This window comes from Carassius carassius, chromosome 22 (assembly GCF_963082965.1).
Source record: "Carassius carassius chromosome 22, fCarCar2.1, whole genome shotgun sequence".
NCBI classification, from domain to species: domain Eukaryota; kingdom Metazoa; phylum Chordata; class Actinopteri; order Cypriniformes; family Cyprinidae; genus Carassius; species Carassius carassius.
In genome coordinates, this window is record NC_081776.1 from 29376691 (window position 1) to 29401872 (window position 25182).

Consider the following 25182-nt stretch of genomic DNA (forward strand, 5'->3'; position numbering starts at 1 on the left):
TGGGCCCAGGAATACTTTCAGAAACCACTGTCGGTAAACACAATCCGCCGTGCCATCAGCAGATGCCAACTAAAGCTCTATCATGCAAAAAGGAAGCCATATGTGAACATGGTCCAGAAGCGCCGTCGTGTCCTGTGGGCCAAGGCTCATTTAAAATGGACTATTTCAAAGTGGAATAGTGTTTTATGGTCAGACGAGTCCAAATTTGACATTCTTGTTGGAAATCACGGACGCCGTGTCCTCCGGGCTAAAGAGGAGGGAGACCTTCCAGCATGTTATCAGCGTTCAGTTCAAAAGCCAGCATCTCTGATGGTATGGGGGTGCATAAGTGCATACTGTATGGGCAGCTTGCATGTTTTGGAAGGCTCTGTGAATGCTGAAAGGTATATAAAGGTTTTAGAGCAACATATGCTTCCCTCCAAACAACGTCTATTTCAGGGAAGGCCTTGTTTATTTCAGCAGGACAATGCAAAACCACATACTGCAGCTATAACAACAGCATGGCTTCGTCGTAGAAGAGTCCGGGTGCTAACCTGGCCTGCCTGCAGTCCAGATCTTTCACCTATAGAGAACATTTGGCGCATCATTAAACGAAAAATACGTCAAAGACGACCACGAACTCTTCAGCAGCTGGAAATCTATATAAGGCAAGAATGGGACCAAATTCCAACAGCAAAACTCCAGCAACTCATAGCCTCAATGCCCAGACGTCTTCAAACTGTTTTGAAAAGAAAAGGAGATGCTACACCATGGTAAACATGCCCCGTCCCAACTATTTTGAGACCTGTAGCAGAAATCAAAATTGAAATGAGCTCATTTTGTGCATAAAATTGTAAACTTTCTCAGTTTAAATATTTGGTATGTTATCTATGTTCTATTGTGAATAAAATATTGGCTCATGTGATTTGAAAGTCTTTTAGTTTTCATTTTATTAAAATTAAAAAAACGTCCCAACTTTTCCGGAATTCGGGTTGTACTTAATAACAAAAAAATAACAAAAAACTTTACTTTTTTCAGGTTCGGCAGCGAATGACTATTAGCCTAAATGTGTTACTAAATGATTTGAATGTATTTTTAACATTGTTGTATTTAAGGACTGGTATTTGTATGTGTGTTATTTTTAAATTATTTGTTTTATGTGGTGGACAATATTAGAACATGTCACTGGAACTATTTATTTTATTTTTACTATTTATTTTATTTTACTATTTATTTAATTTTGCTTTTATTTATTTCATGCATTTGCACTTATTTAATTTATATGAATCTATACTATGAGTACCTGATTATATGTTGCACGTTCTCTTGTTTGTTTGTTTTTTAAACGACCATCCATAATTTCTTTCCAAAAATTGATGGATTTTTAGCGTTGTGGAAAAAAAATAATTTAACTATGAATTTATCATCAACAAAATTGTTGTTTGATTTAATAATCATAGTTCAACATGTTCAGACTGAGCCAAAAAAAAAACATTTTAACAGGATAAATTGAATATTCACAAAATGTGTGGGTCTAGGTAAAAAATGTAATTTTCCTGAAAACTACTGAAATTGATTTATCCCGTTTTGGAAAAGAGCTCCTCATATATATATACTATATGTATATTCTGTCTGTCTGTAGTCAATGTGTAAAATTAAATGTAAGCCTAAATATAACTAAACAAATCACACTATAAATGTCACTATATCACCAAATATCCGTTATCTCAAAATCAAACTCCTCTCACAAAAACCCACGAGGTCAAGATGTGTTGACTTCACTTATATACAGATGTGCGATTGTGTGGTCTGTACCTGACTGTGTCAATCAAACGCTGATCCGGCGGACTATGCCACCTGTCGAAACACCGGTGAAACACTTCGAGGCTTCGTTTAGCCGTAGTCACGTGACATGGGCGTTTTGAATCACGCTTCGGTTCAGTGTTTCGAAACATCTGCGCTTCGGGATCTCGCAAAAGCTTCGGAACGTCTGTTTCGCATCAGCCATCCGTGCTGAACAGGACTTTTATTTTGATCTGGTGGGTGACGTCATAAGGCTGCGCCGCGCTTCTCCGTCGGTTTTGGCTGAAAAGAGGTTTGTGGTTTTAAAATGTAGTTTTTTAATTAGTATTACAGTTCAGTATACTGTATAGTTTTTACAAGCGATGTAAAGTCAATTATTATTTAATGTAGCGTTGTAAAACTGTACATAACATTAATGAATGTTATTTTCTGTAAATAAAGCGCATGCACACATTAGTGCAGTCGTTTTCAAACTTCCCCAGTTTAGACAAGGGGGAATTTTAAAGCCCCACCTACCCCCATCGCCCCAACACAATGCTAATGAAATGCGCAACAAGCTTAACGTTTTCCAATTTATTGAACTAACAAGTATTATCAGAGTAACAAGTTGTATCTAAAATACAAACTATATACATAAAATAACAGAATGCTCAAAAATAAAGAAAATAAAAGTGCAGCTGTGTCATCATAACTTGCATGAAATAAAAAAAAATAGAGAAAATAAAAGTGCAGCCGTGTCAAATTTTTTACTAATTTCAAAAATAGATAAGATATAAAAGTGCCACTTTGCAATCTGTAAAAAAAAAAAGAAAAGAAGAGAAATCCATTCGGCAGGTTATCCCTGCATTAGTGGCTGCAATGGGCCTGTTTTGCATTGCACAATTTCTCAAAGCGGGGTTGCAGGCTTGATACTGCCACTCTCAAGTCATGCTCAATGTTCAGCTGAGATCTGTACTTCGTTTTCAGTGAAGCAACAGCTGAAAACCCCATCTCACAGAGATATGATGTGGCAAAGGGAAGAAGAATGCACACAGCTCTCTGCCCGATGAGTGGATACTCCCTCTCCACTCCAAACCAGAATCACTAAGATTCTGAGCTTTAAACCTGAGCCTCAGGGTGGAGTATAATAATATAAATAACAGAATATAAATAAATAGGCTTACTTTATTTGTCATTGCATGATAAAGACATGTTTGACAACAGTCTATACCGGTTAGTAAGTAGCACGCCATAAATAAAATGCATGTATAATATATGAGTATAATATTCAATAAAATGTCAAAATACCAACCTGCTGCATTGAATGGATCCATAACCCAGGCATACTGAGCACTGTTGTTCGGGAAGTATTTTTGAAACAATTCTTTGAGGGAAGAGATGTGCTGCTTAATACAAGGGATAACTGTGGTGGCTCCAGAATCAGTGTTTTCAGCAACTTCACTCAGGTTCTCAAAGACATCTATGTTTTGCTGATCGAGGCGCCTGCCCCATACCTCAAGCTTTCGGCTGAATGCATTGATCTTATCTGCCAGGTGAGGTATGTGCTTGTCTTTGCCTTGAAGCTGAAGATTTAATCCATTCAGCTTGCCAAACATATCGCTGAGGTAGGCCAGTTTAAACAGAAATTCTTCATCACTGAACTTGCCTGCAGCTTCATACATGCGCTCCTCCTCCAAGAACATCCGAATCTCTGCCCTGAGCTCAAAGACGCGCGACAGCACTGCCGCGGGACAGCCACCTTGCTTCACTGTGAAACAGCACAGATGTGTGATCAGCTCCCATTTCCTCACAAAGTGCGGAGAACAGTCGCGCTTTCAGGGGTCAGGTTTTGATCAAATTTACCACGCTCACTACTTCTGTCAAAACCTCATTTAATTCAGGGCTGAGCTGCCTTGACGCGAGCGCTTCCGTGAATGACACAGTGCGTCCAGTGCGCATCTGGCGCAACCCTCTTTATTAGTGCCTGCAGCCCGTTTCTTGACCTTGCCATGGTCTGTGCGCCATCAGAGCAAAAGCCCACACAGTTTTCTTTGAGGTAACTGTCCATGATCTTAAACAGCTCATCAGCTGAAGCTCTATTTTTTATGTATTTGCAAAACAGCAAATCCTCGCACAGTGACTCACCATTCACAAAGCGGACATACGAGATGAACAAGCAGTCTTTATTGCTTTCAGGAGCTTCGTCCACTTGTAATACAAAACGACTGTTTTTTAATTTTTCTATGAGTTGTTCCTCAAGATCACTTGAAATGTTGCATATACTTCTTGCAACTGTGTCGTTTGAATTTTAATTTAGTAATTTTAATGAGCTTTTAATTTTGCTGCGCTTGTGTCGTCGAGCATAATTGACACCATGTCTAGCGCAGCGGGGAGAATGAGCTGCTCTGCAATTGTGAAAGTGACAAAAAGTGAAAGTGACATGACATTCAGCCAAGTATGGTGACCCATACTCAGAATTCGTGCTCTGCATTTAACCCATCCGAAGTGCACACACACACACACACTGTGAGCACACACCCCGAGCAGTGGGCAGCCATTTATGCTGCGGCGCCCGGGGAGAAGTTGGGGGTTCGGTGCCTTGCTCAAGGGCACCTAAGTTGTGGTATTGAAGGTGGAGAGAGAACTATACATGCACTCCCCCACCCACAATTCCTGCCGGCCCGAGACTCGAACTCACAACCTTTCGATTGCCAGTCCAACTCTCTAACCATTAGGCCACGACTTCCCTCAAAAAAAAAAAGAAGTGACATTCAGCCAAGTATGGTGACCCATACTCAGAATTTGTGCTCTGCATTTAACCCATCCGAAATGCACACACACAGAGCAGTGAACACACACACACACTATGAGCACACACCCGGAGCAGTGGGCAGCCATTTATGCTGCGGCGCCCGGGGAGCCATTTGTCATGTGACAAGCACGTTCCAGCGCCAACCAACGCACGAAAGCACAATTTGAATCTGGCAGTGATGTCACGTCACTGAACATTCTAAATCCCATATGTGGGACTGTACTCTCAGGGGCACAGAAATAAAAATCCTATATAAGGGACCAAACCGGATACCGCTCAAAAGGTTAAACATTTCATTTGTAACCGTTTAACAAAAATGAAACTGAGATGACGTGTTGAACACACACACCGCGCAGTCACACTTTAGTCTAGTGCACGGTCTTGCTCCAGATTCCGGAAGATTTGATCTCACGTTACCATGTAAGGCATAAAAAGGAAAATTTCCTCCCGTTTGGTGCGCCCCACCTGTCACGTCTCTATTCCCCACCAGTGGGGCGCGCCCCACAGTTTGAGAAACGCTGCATTAGTGACAGAAACGGTGCGTCTCATTTTGCTCCCTATATAGTGAATCGGTTCATCCAAACCACGAATTCAGTCGCTGGGGAGTAGTGATGGAGAAACGGATCTGTTCAAAACTATCAAGTTATTGAATCAAAATGATTCTCTGTTTTGAATCATCACTCTGACGTCATCACACACTGCTGTTCTAAACAGTGTGAAAGAACAACAAACACAAACATGTGCAGAGACAACTTTTACAAACAATAGCTTTTTTTTTTTTAGGAAAGTGTAATCTATTAAATGTTAAATACTAATAATGAAATACCTAATATTTGTCATAACTAAATAGTAAGTGTTAATCTTTGTTCTTTTATTTATCTTTATTGTTATTTGTTCTTAAGGTTTTTAGTGTTTTTGGTTAATTACTCCATTTAAGTCCATTAATTATTCTCATCCTAAACAGGTTAAGTGTCCAAACACACAGAAAAAGTGAGATCCACACGACTCACTATTATTAAGATGGTGTTTTTTAAAGAGGAGAGTGAAGATGTGAAGATTGAAGAATCATTCAGAGTCAAACATGAAGATACAGAGGAACAAACAAAGATGGAGTTTATTAAAGAGGAGAGAGAAGACGTGAAGATTGAAGAAACATTCAGAGTCAAACATGAAGATACAGAGGAACAAACAAAGATGGAGTTTATTAAAGAGGAGAGAGAAGACGTGAAGATTGAAGAAACATTCAGAGTCAAACATGAAGATACTGAGACACACACTGTTATAAAGATGGAGTTTATTAAAGAGGAGAGAGAAGACGTGAAGATTGAAGAAACATTCAGAGTCAAACATGAAGATACTGAGACACACACTGTTATAAAGATGGAGTTTATTAAAGAGGAGAATGAAGACATGAAGATCGAAGAAACATTCAGAGTCAAACATGAAGATACCGAGGAACAAACAGGTTGGTTTTCATTCTCAAAGCTGAACTATTTTGTCCTGTACATTTTCATAATTAATTTGCCATTGGCAGATATTTATATACCCTTGTCTGTCCTTGTCTGTAGTTCCCCTTTATTTATTTTTTTAAAGGATTTCAGCTTCATTCATTGCTTCATTTAATAGAAGAAATAACAATTACATTTCACGACTTCTTCCACCTTTAACGGCAGTACTATTCAATCACCTAAAATACATAAACATTTGCACTTCTTATGGGCTCAAGTCCTTTAAAGTTAGTCTTCCTCCATTTAAACAAGCATGTGTTTAAAAAGAAAAGAAATGCTTATGTGACATATATGCTTTACTTCCACATAAAAAGGCCATTTTCTACCCCTCTATTAGTGCTCTGATTTAAACACTGCATTTAAAGAAGCTGCCTGACATATCTCTATGTTTCACCATGAAACAGGAAGTTGTTATAACTCAGGCATACAATGTCTGATCTGCCCCAAACTTCACGTTTGATAAGAGCCCTGTCCTGAACGCATGCCCATTCCCATATTCAGTCATAGTCATAGTGCCACCTTCTGGCAACAGGAAGTGATATGTTTTGTGCTGTAACAAACCTTTCCTAGAGATTTAATGACACCAACATTTTATTTGGTCAGTCTAATCTAAAGGCTTCTGCGATTGGAAAACTTGTAAAGATCTTCAGTTTTTGTTAAAGGGCGTGTCTGTGGGAGCCTGACAAATTTTGATGTTTTGCCATGGAAAAGGACATTGTTGTAACTCAGCCAAACAATATCCGATTTGCCCAAACTTCACATTTTGTTGAGAATCCTGGCCTGAAAACATCTACATGTCAGTATTCAGTTATAATCACAGCTCCACCTGCTGGCAATAGGAAATGACTTGTTCTCTTACAAGAGTACTCTTGTGTTGCGTAAGCTAGCTTACACTACGGGAAAATCCCTTTTCTCAAGAATACTGATGCCAAAAAAATTATCCTTAATTTTTGCATTCATTTAAATGCATTGCTGCACAAGCAGACCTAGGCGGGACGGCTCGCGTGCCTATTGGTTGCTCTGCAGCAACTGCTGCAACCAATCAAGGGACAACTCGTGACGTAAGCACCAATGAGGGCGCATTATGTCTGTCTTTCCGGCTCATGCCGAAGGTGTTGTAGATGTAGGAAATGTGCCCATGTCCCAGTGCTCACCCCTACACATAAGCACGGCCTATTCAGTGTCACACACTCATTCACGGCCAATATCAATGAAACCGGCTCAGGCTGTGAATTTTAAATGTAGGAGATGTGCCTGCTGTACAGTTCTCACCCCTACTCACAAACACGGGTCGCTCTGTGACACTCACTCACTTAGAGCTCTGTGACACTCACTCACTTAGAGCCCCCATCAATAAACGCGAAGTGCGTTCTGTATGCAGAAAACCCATCAGTAGACACGAAATGTGCGTGCACGCCTCACTGAGTGTGGACCCACAAGCAAACACTGTATGCTATGCGCAGCACACACACAGCGACCAGAGCCCAGATACCATTCTTGCCTAGCGTTAAGCATAAAAGCATGGGAAATGATCCCGGGCGTGTCAGATTGGGTAATAAACACTATAAAACGAGGCTATTTACTGCAGTTCGCTCGCAGACCCCCGCTATTTCGAGCCAGGGCAGAAACCACGGTGAAAGAAGTTGTTTAGCGAGATTTTAAAAGAAAAGGTGCTATATAAACCGTTCAGCTGATTCAGAGCAATGCAGGTTTCTACAGCAGATATTACCTCGTCCCAAAGAAGGATGACGGTCTCAGACCCATCCTAGATCTCAGGTGTTTGAACAAAGCCCTCATGCAGAGTTCGTTTAAAAATGCTCACGACTAGACAGACTCGCGCAAATAGCCAGAGAGACTGGTTTATCTCAGTGGATCTGAGAGATGCCTATATCAGATTCAAATAACGCCCCATCACAGGCCTTTCTTGCAATTCACCTTCGAGGGTCAGAGCTATCAGTACACTGTCCTGCCGTTTGGTCTGTCCTTGGCACCTCGTACATTCATGAAGTGCATGGACGCAGTGCTTGCTCCCCTGAGATAACAAGGGATGTGAATTTTTAACTCTTTGGATGACTGGCTATGGTATCTTACATAAACATGGCAGTGGTATCTTACATAAACCACCAGGGCGGTCTCAGATCACGGAGCCTCCACACACTGGTGGAACGCCTCCTTGTGTGGTCGCAGCACAACCTGCGCTCGCTGAGAGCAGCGCACATGCCAGGATGTCAGAATGTGGGTCCAGACAGGCTGTCCAGAGACAATGTTCCCACAGAGGAATGGTCCCTGCACTCCCAGGTAGTCCAGTTACTATGGGACACCTTTGGCTGCCCAGCATTTTTCATGAAAGGAAGGGGCACGCTGGCCCATGTATGGCACAGCTGCTTGCTTTATGCATTTCCTCCGGTCGCACTGTTACCACAGGTGACCAAGCGAATGCCGCTCTGGAGGAAACAGGTTTGGTTCCCAGAGCTGATCCAGCTAGTGAACACAACCCCATGGATCTCCTCTCTCAGGCCAGGGGCGCACCTGCACGTCTGGGCCATCAACGGGTACCCGCGGATTTCCCAGAGGGAGTATTGAACACTATTACACAGACGAGAGTGCCTTCTACTAGAAGGCTTTACGCTTCAAAGTGGTCAGTGTTTTCTGGCTGGTGCTCAGATCAAAACATAGACCCACACCGCTGTAGCAGAGATTCTCTCCTTCCTACACGAGCTGTTGGAGAAGGGCAGGTCCCCCTACACCCTCAAAGTGTATGTGCTTCCATAGCAGCGTTTGTCATACCTATGCTTGGCCAACCACTGGGAAGGAACGATCTCATCATTCGTTTCCTGAGAGGTGCTAGGAGATTAAACCCTCCCCGGCCCCCTCTGGTTCCGGTCTGGGACCTCTCTACGGTACTGGACGCTATGAAGGGCGGCAGCTTCAAATCGCTGCAGTTCATGGATTTGCGGTATCTTTCCTTGTGGCTCTCGCCTCGGTCAAGCGAGTGGGTGACCTGCACGCGCTCTCTGTGAGTGCTACGTGTATCGAGTTTGGACCTAACGATACATGGTAATGTCCCCAAAGTGCCTTCAACTCCATTCACAGCACAGGTCATTTCACTGTCAGCTCTTCCAAGATCTGATAGTGAGGGTGATGTGAACCTCCTCTGCCTGGTCAGGGTGCTGAGGATATATATCAGACAGTCTGGATTTACCCACTATTATGTATATTGCTCATCGTTCACTGTTTTCCTAGACCCACCAGGGGTAGGTGGCCCTGGGTGTGAGGTCCCTTTCAATGCTGCTTACAGCTTTAAAGTGCCACAATTATGCCATTTTCAATATTGCCTTTCAAAGCTGTGTGTAATTTACCTGTATGTGAATGTAATGTGCACTTTAATGAGAGATGAAATACAAGACAGGAAACCATTTTGTTTTTAAATGGGCAGTTTGAATAATGAAATAATAAACAGGATATTATATTCTAATTATTTGTATTATTCCAAGCATAGGCCTCTGACATTTTGTTGACAACATCTTGGCACCTCATTATTGTTTTAGGTGCTTCACCTGTTTGTCTTCCTATTTATTCTCCTGGTGTCTGCAGGTCTGTGCTGATCCATTGTTTTACATCAGTTGTTACTTGTGCTCTGTTTAATGTCTACCCGTATTGCTGTTTTCTGCCTTGCAGAGTTGTGCTTTGTTCAAAGACTGGCTGTCTTTACCCCTCAGGGTAGTTCATGTTTGTTTTGTTTATTTTTATTATTAAAAAGTAAACATTTTCTCCTGCATTGACTCCTTGCCTTATAACTTCAGTACCATGACAGAATGTATCAGCCAAATTAGAACTCAGGAGAAAATAGCCAACCTCTACAACCAGCAGCCCCCTCTACCAAATATGGTTCAATTATCGGCATTGAGTTTCCTCTGGCAACGGGGACTGACCTGAGGGATTCACCTTGAAATTCAGGAGTGCTGTAAAGGGACTGGAGTATAATGATTCAGCTCCCAAGGACTTGTTTTCTTATACCCTTGATGAGCCCATCAGTACCTGAAAGAGGTACAGCACTTAACACCTGTCTTTTGGAGGCTTTTGTGGACGTAATAGCCCACAACGGCACTTTTCCTGACATGGCTGCCTGTTCAGAGTCTCTTCACATGATGGCCCCCATGCTAGTGTCTCATCACAAAATGGCTGCCAGCACAGAGCCTCTTCACAGAATGGCATCCATTCCTGAGACTTCTCCCATTATGGCCACCACTCCTGAACCTTGTCCTGTTAAGGCTGCCTTTCCAGAGACTCTCCACAAGATGGCTGCCAGTTTGGAACCTCTTCACCGGATGGGCCCAATGCTTTTGAGACTGGCTTTCAGTGTGGCAGATCCAGAACGCAGTCCGGTTAGCACTCAGAATCCAATCAAGAACCTATTTCAGTCTGGGAACCCTCAGTGTCCACTCAAGAAACCTCTGCAGTTCCTGAGTCCAGAGCATACTCCTACCTATGAAACCCTGTGTGCACCCATGTGGTGGTTTCCAGCTCCACTTGATCTAACATTGTAGCAGTCTCTTTCGTCTATTTGCTGTGGTGGTCATCTGCTCCACCATAGGGATCTTCGGTCATGCCTGCTCTGCTGCGGTGGTCTTCTGCACCACCGTGGAGACCTTCAGCTTTCACTCAGCGGTTCTGGTGGGATTGAGCTCCACATTCTCCAACTAGTGGGCTTACGCTCCACCCTTGCTTACTGCTCTGCCAGAATTTTCTGGTCTACCTCTTGGCTTTAGGCCCTCTTCTGCCACACAGGCCTGACCCAACATACCTCCCTCCTGGTCCGACTCCATTCCACCTCCCTCCTGGATTCCTTTTTCTTTTGAAGGAGAATCTTGAGGGCAGGGGGGTTCTTCATGGTTTTCTGCTAGTGTTTTTAGATGGCCACCAGAGGGACACTGTTTTGTGTGAGCACATGTTTGCTTGTGTGTTTGTAGGTGCCATGTCCTCACCATGTGCTAGGTGCAATTGTCTATTCCCTCCCATATCGTTACCTTATTTTTGCTTCAGTTGCTCCTCGTTTGTCAATCTATTTACTCTCCTGGTGTCTGCTGTCCTGTGCTAATCCATTATTTTAATTCAGAGTTACTTACACGTATTGCTGCCATATTCCTGCCTTGCAGTGTTGTGCTTTTTTTTCAAGCCTGCCTGCCTTTTGCCCCTCTAAGGGTAGTTTTTGTTTGTTCTATTTCATTTTATTATTAAAAAGTATAATTTTTACGGTAATGCTTTATAATAGATAACACTTATTAATTGCTTATTAGTATGCATATTACTAGAATAATAGCCATGTATTAGTGCTAATTAAGAACATTTTAATGCCTTATTCTACTTGAACTTATTCTTCGTCCCTAATCTTACACAATACCTAAACCTAACAACTAACTTACTAATTATTAATAAGCAGCAGATTAAGAATTTATTGAGAGAAATGTCATGGTTAATAGTTAACGAGTGTTACCTATTCTAAAGTGTTGCCAATTTTTCTTCTGAATTTAAGTCCACGCCTCACTCTCTGATACCATGACAAAAACAGCCCTGGGAAAGCATAAGCCTATACATGCATGGACATAATTACACCACTGATCTAATAGAACTAGAAGGGAGATGTAGCCACAATCAGATGGCAAAAGTAGGTAATGTAACTACAATAAGAAGTTTGTCATTTCCAGAAGAGGCCTGTGCAATAGGGTGACTATTCATCCTCTTTTTCCCATACACTCTTCGGACCTAAAAGAAAATGTGATTTCTAAATTGCCCAAAATGTCTGGGGTTCACTATTCATTGTGAGTTTTTGCATTGTTTTAACCTTTCTCTTTAGCTCTCCGCCTTCTAGCCCACCACCACTGGTCAGTCATGTACACAAACATTGGTCAAACTGCATCCCAATTATCTCTTATGTTTATTTGTCTTTTCTCACCCTAGACCTGATAGTGCTGAATGAGGAGAGTCAAGAACCGATTGAAATGGAAGAGAGAGATCAATATAAGAATCAACATGATTATATAACTGGAGAAACATCTTTGAGTTGCTCACAGACTGAAATAAGTTCAAGAAAAATGGATCAAAAGACCAGAAGTAGTAGTTATTTCACTTGCCAACAGTGTGGAAAGTGTTTAAGTAAAAAAGAAGGTATTAAAAGACACATGAGAATTCACACAGGAGAGAAGCCTTATGCCTGCCATCAGTGTGGAAAACATTTCAGTAAAAAAGAAGGTATTAAAACACACATGAGAGTTCACACAGGAGAGAAGCCCTATGCCTGCCATCATTGTGGAAAGTGTTTCAGTCAAAAAGTAACTCTTAAAAGCCACATTAGAATTCACACTGGAGAGAGGCCATTCATATGCCCTCAGTGTGGAAAGAGTTTCACTCATTCTGGAAACCTTGGAGACCACATGAGTGTTCACACTGGAGAGAAGCCTTATTCCTGCCAACAGTGTGGAAAAAGTTTCAACCGGAAAAGTAGTCTTAATTGCCATATGACAGTTCACAGTAGAGTGAGTCTTTTCACCTGCCAACAGTGTGGTATAAGTTTCAGTCAAAAAGGAAGCTTTAACCAACACATGAGTATTCACAATAGAGAGCAGCCTTATACCTGCCAACAGTGTGGAAATAGTTTTCAACAACATGAAAATCTTGAAGTCCATTTGAGAACTCATAGAGAGGAACCCTACATATGCCCTCTGTGTGGAAAGAGTCTCAGTCAAAAACAACACTTTGAAAACCACATGAGAATTCACTCTGGAGATCAACCCTACACATGCACTCAGTGCGGAAAGAGTTTCAATTACAAACGACACTTTGAAGACCACATAAGAACTCACACTGGAGAGAAGCCTTTCATCTGCCAACAATGTGGAAAATGTTTCAATATGAAGGGAAGCCTTAATAGGCACATGAGACTTCACACTGGAGAGAAGCCATTTACATGTGGTCACTGCGGAAAGAGTTTCAAAAATAAAGCAGCACTTAAGTACCACATGAGTTTTCACAAATAAGAGAACAGTTTTATGTAATCTGTCGAATTGTGGAAATTTTCACAGACAGGAAACATTGTTAAGAATCATGTTATAACACCAGAGAGAAGGCTGAATCGGATCAGAAATAAACAGTCTTTGAATGACCTTCGCTTTTCCCACTTTCAACCACTCTGTCCCCATTTTTTTCATGGGGGGTGGGGATCAATGGGCAGGTAAATGCATTTTTTTTCTGATCTTTTGGTCAAATGGATTAACACATTCACACAATTTACAGATAAATGTGAAATGAGACAATGAAAAACATAAGGAGAGCAACAGCTTTCTACAAAACATCACCTAATGCTGTGGATGCATGTTAGAAGTGGGGATTGGTGGAGAATATCATGCTTTGTACATTTTTCATCTTCAAACTGAAATTAAAACTTCAGCTGGCAAAGTTTACATCCCATCTGGTAAGATGCTTGCCATTGTGTTTATGCGTTAGATCTGTGGGTGAAGAGTAGGCAGTATTTTGAGGCTGTTTGAATACATTGATCAACTCGCATGTGTCAGTGTTTTTACGAATAGATTAAATGAAACGGGACCAATTTAATCTTGACAATCTATGTATCATTATAAAGATCTAAGCCTCAAGCATCGACGAAAGTTTGCTGTTTTTCAATGGAAAGCTTATAAAGACTGTATTTGCTACATTTGTGTAAGCAGTACACATAAAAACATGAACATTAGAAATGCTGTACATACCAGATCAATCGTAATAACGAGTCATAAACACATCCACAGCTGTAAATCCCGGTTTAGTTAGAAAGGTAAGGGTCCACTGAACGACATCTCATGAAGCACGTTTAGTCCAACGAAGCAATAACGTAATATGGATCATAATTCCTTTGTTTGCGTTTCAGTTCTTCAGCAACAGAACTGTTTGTGTCTGTTATGGAATAACTCACGGTCGAAAACTGCGTCTTGGTAGTAAAAACACAGCATGGTTTTGCAGCAGTGTCACAAACAGAATGAGGCGATCCACCGGAAAAAAGAATGAATGAAAGATAGGCGAAAGATGGTATATTTGAATTCTGGCGCTCCCTCGTGACGCGCTCTGACGCACCTGTCAGCTGATGGAGGCGGAACTTATAGCGATCGCCTTTTTCTTTGTTTTATTTTTTAACAGTTTTAATTTATGTGAGAGTGTGTTTTATGTTGAATGTGAATGTGTCTGCATGATTACCATCTGTTTGAGTGCAAATCAGCTCGCTATTACTGTATGATCATGGCTATCAAAGTGAACGCGTCTATATGAATAGAGAGAGTGGATTATTTACTTTTATGGCACATTTGTGTTACTACCATCTGTATAAGTGGCCAACAGCAATTATTTGCATCGTAATTCATTTTAAATGCTGCATTTCTAACAATCTCAGGATTTTCTGTAATTGGCATGCAAAGTTAAATCTTTTTTTATTTTTCTTATTTTTCTTACTCAAATTATTCTTATTGTATTTTTCTAGTGCTCAAAAAAATCACTTATATGATGTCTAAGTTTCTGTCTAGTGTTTTATAATTGAAAGAAACTATGCAGTGTTATGTTTAATGACTAAATTGTTTGTAGAAGCCTTCAATACAGTTGGTAAATATTTTTCTTATATTTGGGGGCATGGGGGTGTAGACATAGTCTCATAAAAATATTTGCAGGAGTGTCATTTTTCATGATGTCTTGTTCAGATTTGAAATAAAAAAACTCATGAGACATGTGGCTTCGAACCCATTACTTTTCTAGATTGCTCCAGGACTCATTTCATGTACTTTTATATCAAATAAAAAAATATCTTAAGTGTGGTAAAAAAAATTCAAGGCACTTCAGTGTCTATAACTTTAAATATTTTTGAGCATTATCAATTTTATGTTATGATTTATGACACCAAAATTATGTTTGTAACATACTGAAGTAGGAAACTGTTACAATTATATGTTAGGTAGAGCACCTTCAGCTGTAAGTCCCATAATGGGGGGTCAGGTTAAGCAAACCACTAAAAATGGATACTGATGCAATAATCATATTGTACAGAAGTTTTACAATTTTAACCAGCAGCAGTTTTACCTTTATTTTAAATATGACAACTAAAAAAATTAATAAAAAAAATCTTACTATTCCACTATAAACTAAATGTCAGTATTTAATAATAATATACATGTAAATAACCAAAATATTTTATATTATTTTATATTATAACATTTTATTGTTATTTTGATTATAACTAAGGAGCAAAGAAATATATTATGATTGCAATATTCCAATTGTCCTGTAAAATAAAAAGGGAGTTTTTATTACTAATGACAATAAAAAAGTAATTGTAATTTTTTTTATTTAAATGTTAACCATTGTTTGTAAATGTTTTAACATTGTTAAAACCATTGAAAATGATTGCAGTAAAATAAAGTTAGTATTTTAATTATTATCATCATTATTTTTATTAATCATTTTATTAAAAATCATTTATTTCATTATAAATGCTGACTTTTTTAAGAGCAATAATATTCTAATATGTTTTTTATTAATTTAACTGGTATAAATTAAAATACAAATTACATTTATATTCATTATTATTATTATTAATAAATGCATACATACATACAGTATTATTGTAATCATATTTCTTTACCATATTATTATTCAAATAATAAAAAAGATCATATTGTGGTTGCTATTACTATCAATTTATATATTTTATTAAACGCTATGATTAATGTCATATTTTATAATGTCATTTTATAATGTCAGAAACTTGAAGTTGATTTCAGTCTTGTGAGGAATCAATTATATTTATGATACAAAAATGAATTCAAATCTGATCTCAAGTTGATTTATCATTGCATTTTATTTCTTCACATAATCAAGAGAAAAATTTATTACATTTCACAAACATGATTAATGAAGAACTTTTAAATTAAAAGGACATTTTGATAGAAATAATACAAATGATTGATATGACACTTCTATAAAAATAAATGTAAATTTTCTCTCTCACACACACACACACACACATTGATCTCTCTGTCATTAGGAGGATTTCTGACACATTTATTCTGTTATTTCAGTGATAGACATTCATTCAGCTGCAGTATTAATGTCATGAAGAGACAATAACATCTCACTGTTACTGATTTATCATTCAGCTCAAAGCATTATGGGTAGAATCTTTCATGAGTCACTTCTGATTCATCAACACAGTTTCACCGATGATCCAGTAAGATAAACCCTAAACCCAGGATAGAGCGGCTGAGTGAATGTGGTCTGGACTGTGTGGATGAGGCTCATTGTATCAGAGACGCTATAGAAGGACAGAGTTCCTGCACTGTGATCCACATACACTCCTATTCTCCTGCTAATGGACTTCACAGGGAGAACAGTCACTATGTTATTGTGTATGAATGAGTAACTGGAGCGAGAGCAGTACAAACTCCAGGACTGATCGTTAAATCCAAACCAACACTCAACACCCCGTCCCTTCCTGCTGATGCTCTTATATGACACTGATATAAACACATGTCCACTCCACTCAATCTCCCAATAACAGCGCCCACACACACTCTCTTTACACAACACCTGAGGGCACAAATCAAATCTGTCTGGATGATCAGGATACAGCTTTTTCTGTCTCACATCTGTCACCTTTTTGTTCTCCTCAGACAGAATGAGTTCAGTGTGTGCTGTGTTTGGATCCAGTGTGAGAAAACAGGCATCTAAACACAAGAACAGTGAGATTAATAACAACAACAACAACCACTACTGCAATGTGTGTGTGTATGTGTGTAGGTGTGTGAGAGAGAGTGTCTTTTTTTAGGTAATTAGACTGTTTTTCATATTTAGACAATTCGATCATCGATAGAAGACATTGCATAGTTGAATCCTTCAAAAAATAACTAAAGTGAAATGAATTGGTTTCTTGTTAGAGAAACCAATCCACTTTGATTGTGTGAATAAATAAATGAGCCAATGTTTCCCATCTGGCTACCACATCCCGCAGCATGTGTATAAAAGGCAGCAGGTGCACCACATTAATTCATATTTTCACTTCGGAGCCAAGCGTTGGTGTATCACTACTGCTCTCCCCTCTTCAAATGATTGCAAAAGATGAGTGCGGGTGTGACGGCAATCACAGTGGTGGTTGTGGTCTCACCAAAAAAAAAAATAATATTTTGTGGAGACAGTCAGATTTGGAGTGTGCGGTGGCCAACTCCAGCACTAAAGAGCAATCTCTAAAAGAGTAACACAGGTGACCACGTCTTTTTAAAGATGTCTTATCACCTGTGTGTTTCTGAATGTAGTTGTTTCCTGGAGCCACAGGATGGTCACGATTGCTGCCTCACATGTCTGGGCATTCAGCATGCTGAGTAAACATTCGGGGATGGTGCATATTTTCTATGTGGGGACATGAACATCGGCGCTGCGTCCCATGAAGTCAGAGGTGATTTGAGGATTATGGTGAGGGCAATGCTGTTGAAAGCTTTATCCAGCAGTTCTCAGCAGCACAGAAGACTGAGGCGATTAAACATCATGTGCCGCTAGTGCAAGAGGCCCTGAGACGGGCACTCCGGACATGGAGGAGACTACTCATCGGGAGATAGTGGCCATACCACTCCCTCCCCCGGAGGAGGACCGGGTGGAGAATCTTTTGCTTCATTATGTGTTTGTTTCCCCGCCGGACCAGCAGCCAGCGGTATCCAAAACTTCAATAAAAGAGCAGTTTTCTCGTTCTCTGGGACTCAAGAGGAAGAGAGTCGTGAACCATGCATCACGAGATCACTTCCCTCCTCTCTCGTCAGTGAGCAGCAGTGGGTTGCCCAAGAGCACCCCACTACTGCCCATTCATGGAACCAGGTAAGGGCTGTAGCACTCGAGTCCCCACTTCATGTCATCACACGCAAGGCTGTCACAAGCCTTAAGCCGGGCTCCTACATTTTCTTCCGTAGGAGGAGGAATCAGGTGTGTGTCACACTTCACACCCTGACTCCACCCTTTGCTATCACAGGCCCTGGGGTGGGTCCCTGTGTCCTACCATGCTGCCCCAGTGTGTGTGTAAGCAGTTCCGTTTGTTCCACTGGCACGGTCTCTCTGAGCCTGGTTAGTGCTTCCCAGTCCATCTCAGTGGCTCTTGAGCACCATCAGACTCGACTATGCGATTCAGTTCACCCGGTGTCCCCCCAAGTTCAGGGGCATCAGGTTCACATCAGTCAAGGCTGTTGATGCCCCTGTTTTGCATGCAAAAATCGCAGTCCTGATGGTGAAGGACGTGATTCAGCCAGTTTCTCCAGCTGATATGAAGTCAGGGTTTTACAGCCCTTACTTCATTGTGCCTAAGAAAGGTGGTGGGTTACAACTGATCCTTGATCTGCTTAACTGTGCACTTCACAAGCTGTTGTTCAAGATGTTGATGCAGAAGTGCATTTTGGAATGCATGGTTCCCCTAGACTGGTTTGCAGGGATCGACCTAAATGATGTATACTTTCATGTCTCAATCATCCTGCAGTACAGGCCATTTCTGCGATTCGCATTACAGTGTAGGGCATATTAATCCTTTGGGCTGTCCCAGTAGCCTCACGTCTTTACCAAATACCAAAACTTTCAACCCGTGTCCAGATCTCGGGCCAGATCTCTGGTTCCCGAAAACTCATGCTCCTCCCGACAGCCCCTCCCTGGCCAAATCCTCTGAGGAAGGATCTGCTTTCTCAGAGATGGGGCACCCTCTGGCACCCGCGTCTGGACCTGTGGAAGCTCCACGTGTGGTCTCTGGATGGGACACAGAGATTCTAGGTGACCTACCCCAGGAGGTAGCACTTCACTATCGATTCAGCATGTGCCCCTTCCACAATATGAGCCTGTGCTCTAAAGTGGAACCAGTTTATTGAATGGTTTTCCTCTCATCACAAGGACCCCTGGAAATGTTCGATCAGTGCCGTGCTTTTCTTCTTGCAGGTTCCTTAGGGGGGCCAGGAGGATAAATCCTCCTAGGTCTCCCTCCCTACCCTCTTGGTATTTGGTTTTAGTGCTGAGAGCCCTACAAGCTGCCCCATTCAAGCCTTTGTACCCTCATGTACTACTCATGACTGCGTGCGCCTCGATCAAGAGGTTGGGGAACCTGCAGCCATTTTCAGTTAGTGAATCATGCCTTGAGTTTGGTTCAGCTGACAGTGCAACGCTGAGTCCTCCAGCACTCCGGTGGCCAGACGTGGCAGAACATCCGGCACTAGGCCTTTCAGCCAATTAATTCCTTGAAATCTGGTGTATTGCTAGTGCCTAAAAGAGTGACCCAGTTGGTATACCATGTGTGTATGTCAAGGATACAGTTACTAGGGCCATGTTTCCCCAGGCAGACTACATATTGCGCCTCATAGGAAGGGTCAAGGGGCTTACACAGAGCACTGGAGGGCTTAGCACCTGTTGTGCTTTGGTAGGGATCCCAATTCATGGGTCATCACCAACGTGAGAGTCTTGGTTACCCCCATTCCCTGAAGGAGGGAATGCAGAGGTCAAGTCCCTTCAGCACAGTTGCTGTACAACCGCTGAGCTGCTGGGTCACCGGCTCGGTTCCTTAGTGAAAAGATGGATTAATGTGGTGCACCTGCTGCCTTTTATACACGTGCTGCGGGGTGTTGCAGCCAGATGTGAAATATTGCATGGCAATGTCTATTGGCTAATTTAGTTACACTCGATCCCAATTCGTCAGTCATCACCGACGTAATGTCTCCATTCCCTCCTTCAGGGAACGAGGGTTACATACATAACTGAGACATTACCACTGATGTACCATTATTTCAACCATTTTTAAAAACATAATTCAAATGCTAATCAGTTTAACAAAAACGTGGTTTATAGTTGTACTATATAACAGTCAAGAACCGGTTGCATCGGTTTTAGGATCATCAGTACACCTAACCGAAAACCGTTTCTGTCAGACGCGTCCGATTCAAAAACCGAGGAGCTGATGATACTGCGGATGCGTGATTCAGCGTGAAGCCGACTGACTCACAGAGCATCTGAACCAAACTGATTCTTTTGGTGATTGATTCTGAACTGATTCTGTGCTAATGTTATGAGCGCGGGTAAAACGAAGGCTTGAATGAAGGGCAATCGGGAAAAACGTAAGTTTATTTACTAACAAATAAATCACAATGGATTATGTATAGTAAGTGAATCATGGTTTCTGCACTGATGATATCTAATTTATTTACTTCATATCTTCAAGACTTAAATCCTCGTATGCACATCATTGCTGTTACTGTTTTTGGCTATGTTGTTGAAAAAAAACTTAATTGTAAACTTTTCATGATTATGAGGTTTTTAACTGACTGAAGTTATTATTACTGACTTTATATATTTGAATGTTTGATAGACTTGACGCCATTACATCATCGCCAATGACGTCATTAATGATGAGGTTTGAGCACATTTTAGCTAGTTAGTTAGTTAGTTTACACTTCAACTGACCAAAATGAGCAAAATTCTTCTGGCATTTGAAAAAGAAAGCTTAGTAGATTTTAGAGGGAGATATTTTAGAGATTAAATCAACTTAGATCTAGAAGGTACTCTAATATTGTAAAAAAAAAAATTTTTATTACCATATAGGGCACAAGATGATATGTATTTTTTATCTGTAATTTAATGCACAAATAAATGTGAGCACAGTTCACTTATAATAGAAAATATGCGAAAATGAAAACATTTAAATGCATAAAATAACTCATTTTATATTCTGGCATTTAGGACTATTGACTTTTATCATTACGCATGCCTCATCCAGGAGTATTCAATGTTGGACAGCAAGCATTTAGGAGTTTCTAGAAGCTGAATAAACAAAGCTATAGTGAGCCCCTTTGTTAAAATACCTGGAGGTGAGGAATATTACAACAATTGTCGTTCACCCAGTATTACTTGATCTAATTTACAAATAAAATTAATTGTACTCAGTTGTGTTTTAGGCACTAAAACAGTCCTGTAAATTAAAATCAAACATTGAAATAATAAAGATTTCTGTGCCACCCCATGGTTGCTGGCACCTCCCTGGCCACCCCTATGAAAAACATCCTGGCTCCGCCATTGTGTATTAAACATCATATCACATGTCTTTTTTGGCAAGAACCAGACATGGGTGTCATTTAGGGTAAATAATTATTTTTTTTTTTTATGGGACATAATTTGACGTGACGTGACATACAGCCAAGTATGGTGACCCATACTAGGAATTTGTGCTCTGCTTTTAACCCATCCAAAGTGCACACACACAGCAGTGAACACACACCCAGAGCAGTGGGCAGCCATTTATGCTGCGGCGCCCGGGGAGCAGTTGGGGGTTCAGTGCCTTGCTCAAGGGCATCTAAGTCGTGGTATTGAGGGTGGAGAGAGCACTGTACATTCACTCACCCCACCTACAATTCCTGCCAACCCAAGACTTGAACTCACAACCCTTCGCTTGCGAGTCCGACTCTCTAACCATTAGGCCACGACTTCCCCTTTGTATTTAAAGAGATTACAATTTAATAATGTCTAAATGTATAATTATATTTCCACGATTATTTCAAACAGCGAATAAATTATATATAGAGAGTGACATTATCACTAACAGTCATCTATCGCGAGTTTAAACACTTTTTGCCCCAAGTCCCCATACGTGGCCAGCCTTACACACACTCCGCCTGTGACAGAGATGTCTTTTAGAGATTATAAATGCAGCGCTCTTTGCTTGCATTCTGCCAGACCATGCACACAGCAGCCGCTTGCTTTAGTTAAAAATAACAATGTTCTGTGAATGTTTATGCTTTAATAACAATTTTTTATCAAGAGTGTGTATGCTGGGATTTCATAAATTTCATAAATTGTAAATATAATGTAGCATATTTTCTGGACTATAAGTCGCGCTTTTTTTCATAGTTTGGCTGGTCCTGTGACTTATAGTCAGGTGCGACTTATCAAAATTAATTTGACATGAACCGAGAGAAATTAACCAAGAGAAATGAACCAATAGAAAACATTACCGTCTCCAGCCGCGAGAGGGCGCTCTATGCTGCTCAGTGCTCCCGTAGTCTACCACTGAAAACATAGAGCGCCCTCTCGCGGCTGGAGATGGTAATGTTTTCTCTTGGTTCTTGGTTCTAAATAAATGCGACTTATAGTCCAGTGCAACTTATATATGTTTTTCCCTCATCATGACGTATTTTTGGAATGATACAACTTATACTCAGGTGCGACTTATAGTCCGAAAAATACGGTAACTAGCAATGTTTTTAAATAAAGTAATCGGAACAGTAACGTGATTACTTTTAATAGAAGTAATTAGTAATTTGATTACATTTTCAGAGTAACTCGCTCAACACTGCATGGTGTATGAGAGTTAATCACAGCTGCTGTGAATTCTATAAATAATTTCATATATAGTTGTTTAAAACCCAAGGTTCAGCCATGTCACAGAAAGTATTCACCAATGGAATCATTCTATTTGGATGGGGAGTCATGAAAATGCAGATATTGGATATAACTTGTATCTTAAGTGTAATATAAACAGGCAGGACAAAAAATCTGATCTGATCAAATCTTTGCATTAAGCCTTGCAGTGTAAACACAGCCTCTTTCTCGCTCTCTCTCTCAACTTGGAAATGGTAAATGTGCTCTTTATTTTTATTCTACAATACACACTCAAATACAGGGAATGCTTTGGAATTGACCACTTGATTTTTTTCCTGGTAATGTAATAACTGAAAATTATGGTGTCTCACATCCATGTGAAATATATCTACAGAAAGCTTAACATGTCTTTTAAACGGATCAATTCAAAACGAAAGCATTATGTAATCTGTGAAGGTTGCATTTATTTCTAAAGGCGTGTCCACGTGAAGAGAGACAGCACTGTGAATTTCATCTTGCAGCCAACAACAAAACATTTGTTTATTTAAAAATAATTAAAATGTCTGCTTTTTCACAATTATTGGGCTACTTCTGCTTGTGCTTTGTGTCTAACGTAATGCATGTGCTTGAGCGCAGAATATATTAAGGCTCATTATAGATTATAGATGTAAATTTAATATATAATATTTGACATCTGACAGGAAACATCTTAGAGACGAACAAACACTCTTAAAAATACATCTTACACATGTAAATGCAGACATTAGATGTCTCCGAGATGTACATGTGTGATTAGGGTGAGTGCCTTATTGTCAGGTGCTGGAGCCACCTTCTGTAGATCTTATGGCACTAGTGCTGGTGTCCTCAAACATTAGTCTGGAGCCCTACAGTGGTTCTCGAAGTCAGAAAAGTCCTAACAGTGTTAGAAGAATGTTCTCTGTGGTATATTTTCACTGCAAAACAATAAGAAATTCTGCAAATATAATTGCAAATTTTGAGAAAAGCCACAGCAAAATCAGTAACAAAAAAATTAATAAAAATTGTAAAATCCTGGAAACCCTGTTTGGTAGACCTATATGCTTACAAAGTTGTTTGTATTCGAACATTTTCATGAATTTGTGATCTTATTATTATATAGCCTACTGTTGCTTTTCGGTAATAGTAGCTATAATATTGGAAAATGTATTTAATTAAATGGAGGTTGGAGTAAACTAATTTACCTGTTAAATATATAATTTCAGAATTAATAGCTCCAGTCTAGACCACAAGCAGAAAAGCCGTGGGGTCCTGCTCCACCTCTCAAATTAACTAAATATCTAGGTCAGTGGTTCTTAAACTTTTCACAGAGTACCCTCTCAGAAAATGTAGGCTTTCCAAGTACCACCATTGACATGGCTTGTGATGGGCATAAAGTTATAGACTTACTGTAATGCTTAATCTTAAGGTTTAGCATGGCTCCGATAAAGCCAAACATAAATTATAGAGATTTTGTTTAAGTGATTTTATTGTATGTTTAATCGTATCCTGAGTACCACCAATAGTGAGCCACAGTTGGAGAACCAATGATCTAACTTTGACAAAACAGTCCTGACGTATCCATCACTGTCAAATGTAGCCCAACACTTGGCTCATGTTTTACTTTAGGTTAATAATGCTATAATTATAGGCTACTATTGTCTAATAAAGCAATAAGCCCTGCGAAGCCGTGTTTTCTAGGAAACTTTGTCCAAAACTATGGACAAAGGCCCATTGTGACATCTTGATGAATCCCTCTGCTTTACTTAAATTTATCAGCTTAATTTATTTTAATAACACCTGTGGTTACTTCACGGCGTCCTCTTTTTTAGATTGCTCACACATCAGATTTAGGGACTAATGATCTATGAAGATGTCTCCTTACTCTTCTGTCTTTTATTTCTATTCTTATCTCTGTGGTCAGCTTTTGAGTCCAGTGTTGATGTTAAGTTATAATGACCTTGTTACATTGTGATGCAATATGTTATCCTATTTGGAAAGAGATTTAATTTACGCCACTACAGTTTCAGCTTGAAGTCGTGCTGGTATTAAACAATATTTCGAAGGTATTAAAAAAGTAGTAAAAGGTATTAAATTTAACTTAAGAAGTTCTGTATATACCCTGATGAACGACTAGTGACTAGAAAAATCTTACTCGGAGCAGACCTATTAAATACCCTCTAGACCTCTTAAAGTTTTAAAGCATTTTATAGTTGTTTGCATAAATTCTTATTTCAGAACGGTCTGTAATGGAGAGATGTCTTAACACTGATTTTTTTCCTCTGAAACACAAAAACGAAAATTGAAATAAAAAGGATATTTTATGTTTTGAGAATGGCCAGCCCTTCTCTACAGATATTGTGCTTTTGGTTTGGGCATTTTAAATCACATAAAGTCTACAAAATATAATGTCTCCCAAGACTCCCAAGAATCTAAAAAAAACTATAAAACATGTTCATAGACGGATACTTTACTGACATCTGGACTCTGTTTGAGATATAGTAAAACTTAAAGAGAGGGTTCAATATATTGTAAATGTATATTTCACATGCTAAAAAATATTGTATGGATGCAACTAAATAAAACCGCCGACTCAGGGCTCCCGTAGTTCTGACTGGAGCGAGGAGCGGATTTTTAAAAGTCGGAGCGTCGTGGTTTTCACTCGCTCCAGTGCTC

At 40.0% G+C, this 25182-nt stretch overlaps 2 protein-coding genes across 4 annotated transcripts in view; one reads left to right on the plus strand and one right to left on the minus strand.

Moving 5' to 3' along the window:
- Window positions 1-5326: 5326 nt before the first annotated feature.
- LOC132099204 (zinc finger protein OZF-like) lies at window positions 5327-13838 on the plus strand. Its single transcript, XM_059505656.1, has 2 exons — window positions 5327-6038; window positions 12040-13838. Exons 1-2 carry the CDS (start codon window positions 5594-5596, stop codon window positions 13113-13115), a joined length of 1521 nt encoding a protein of 506 aa, XP_059361639.1. The 5' UTR covers window positions 5327-5593; the 3' UTR covers window positions 13116-13838.
- Window positions 13839-15951: 2113 nt separating this feature from the next.
- Window positions 15952-25182, minus strand: part of LOC132099188 (NACHT, LRR and PYD domains-containing protein 12-like) — a 237314-nt gene continuing 228083 nt past the window's right edge. For all 3 annotated transcript variants that reach the window (XM_059505634.1, XM_059505633.1, XM_059505636.1), the window contains one exon: window positions 15952-16835. In XM_059505634.1, the coding sequence (XP_059361617.1) occupies window positions 16315-16835 (521 nt within the window). In that variant the 3' untranslated portion in view covers window positions 15952-16314. The remainder of the gene's footprint in view (window positions 16836-25182) is intronic.

What these genes read in the sequence shown, in the direction of transcription:
- LOC132099204 (XM_059505656.1), top strand. Translation starts at nt 5,594, where the DNA reads ATGGTGTTTTTTAAAGAGGAGAGTGAAGATGTGAAGATTGAAGAATCA. An exon ending in AGATACCGAGGAACAAACAG is followed by an intron (nt 6,039 to 12,039) that starts GTTGGTTTTCAT and finishes TTCTCACCCTAG; the next exon opens with ACCTGATAGTGCTGAATGAG.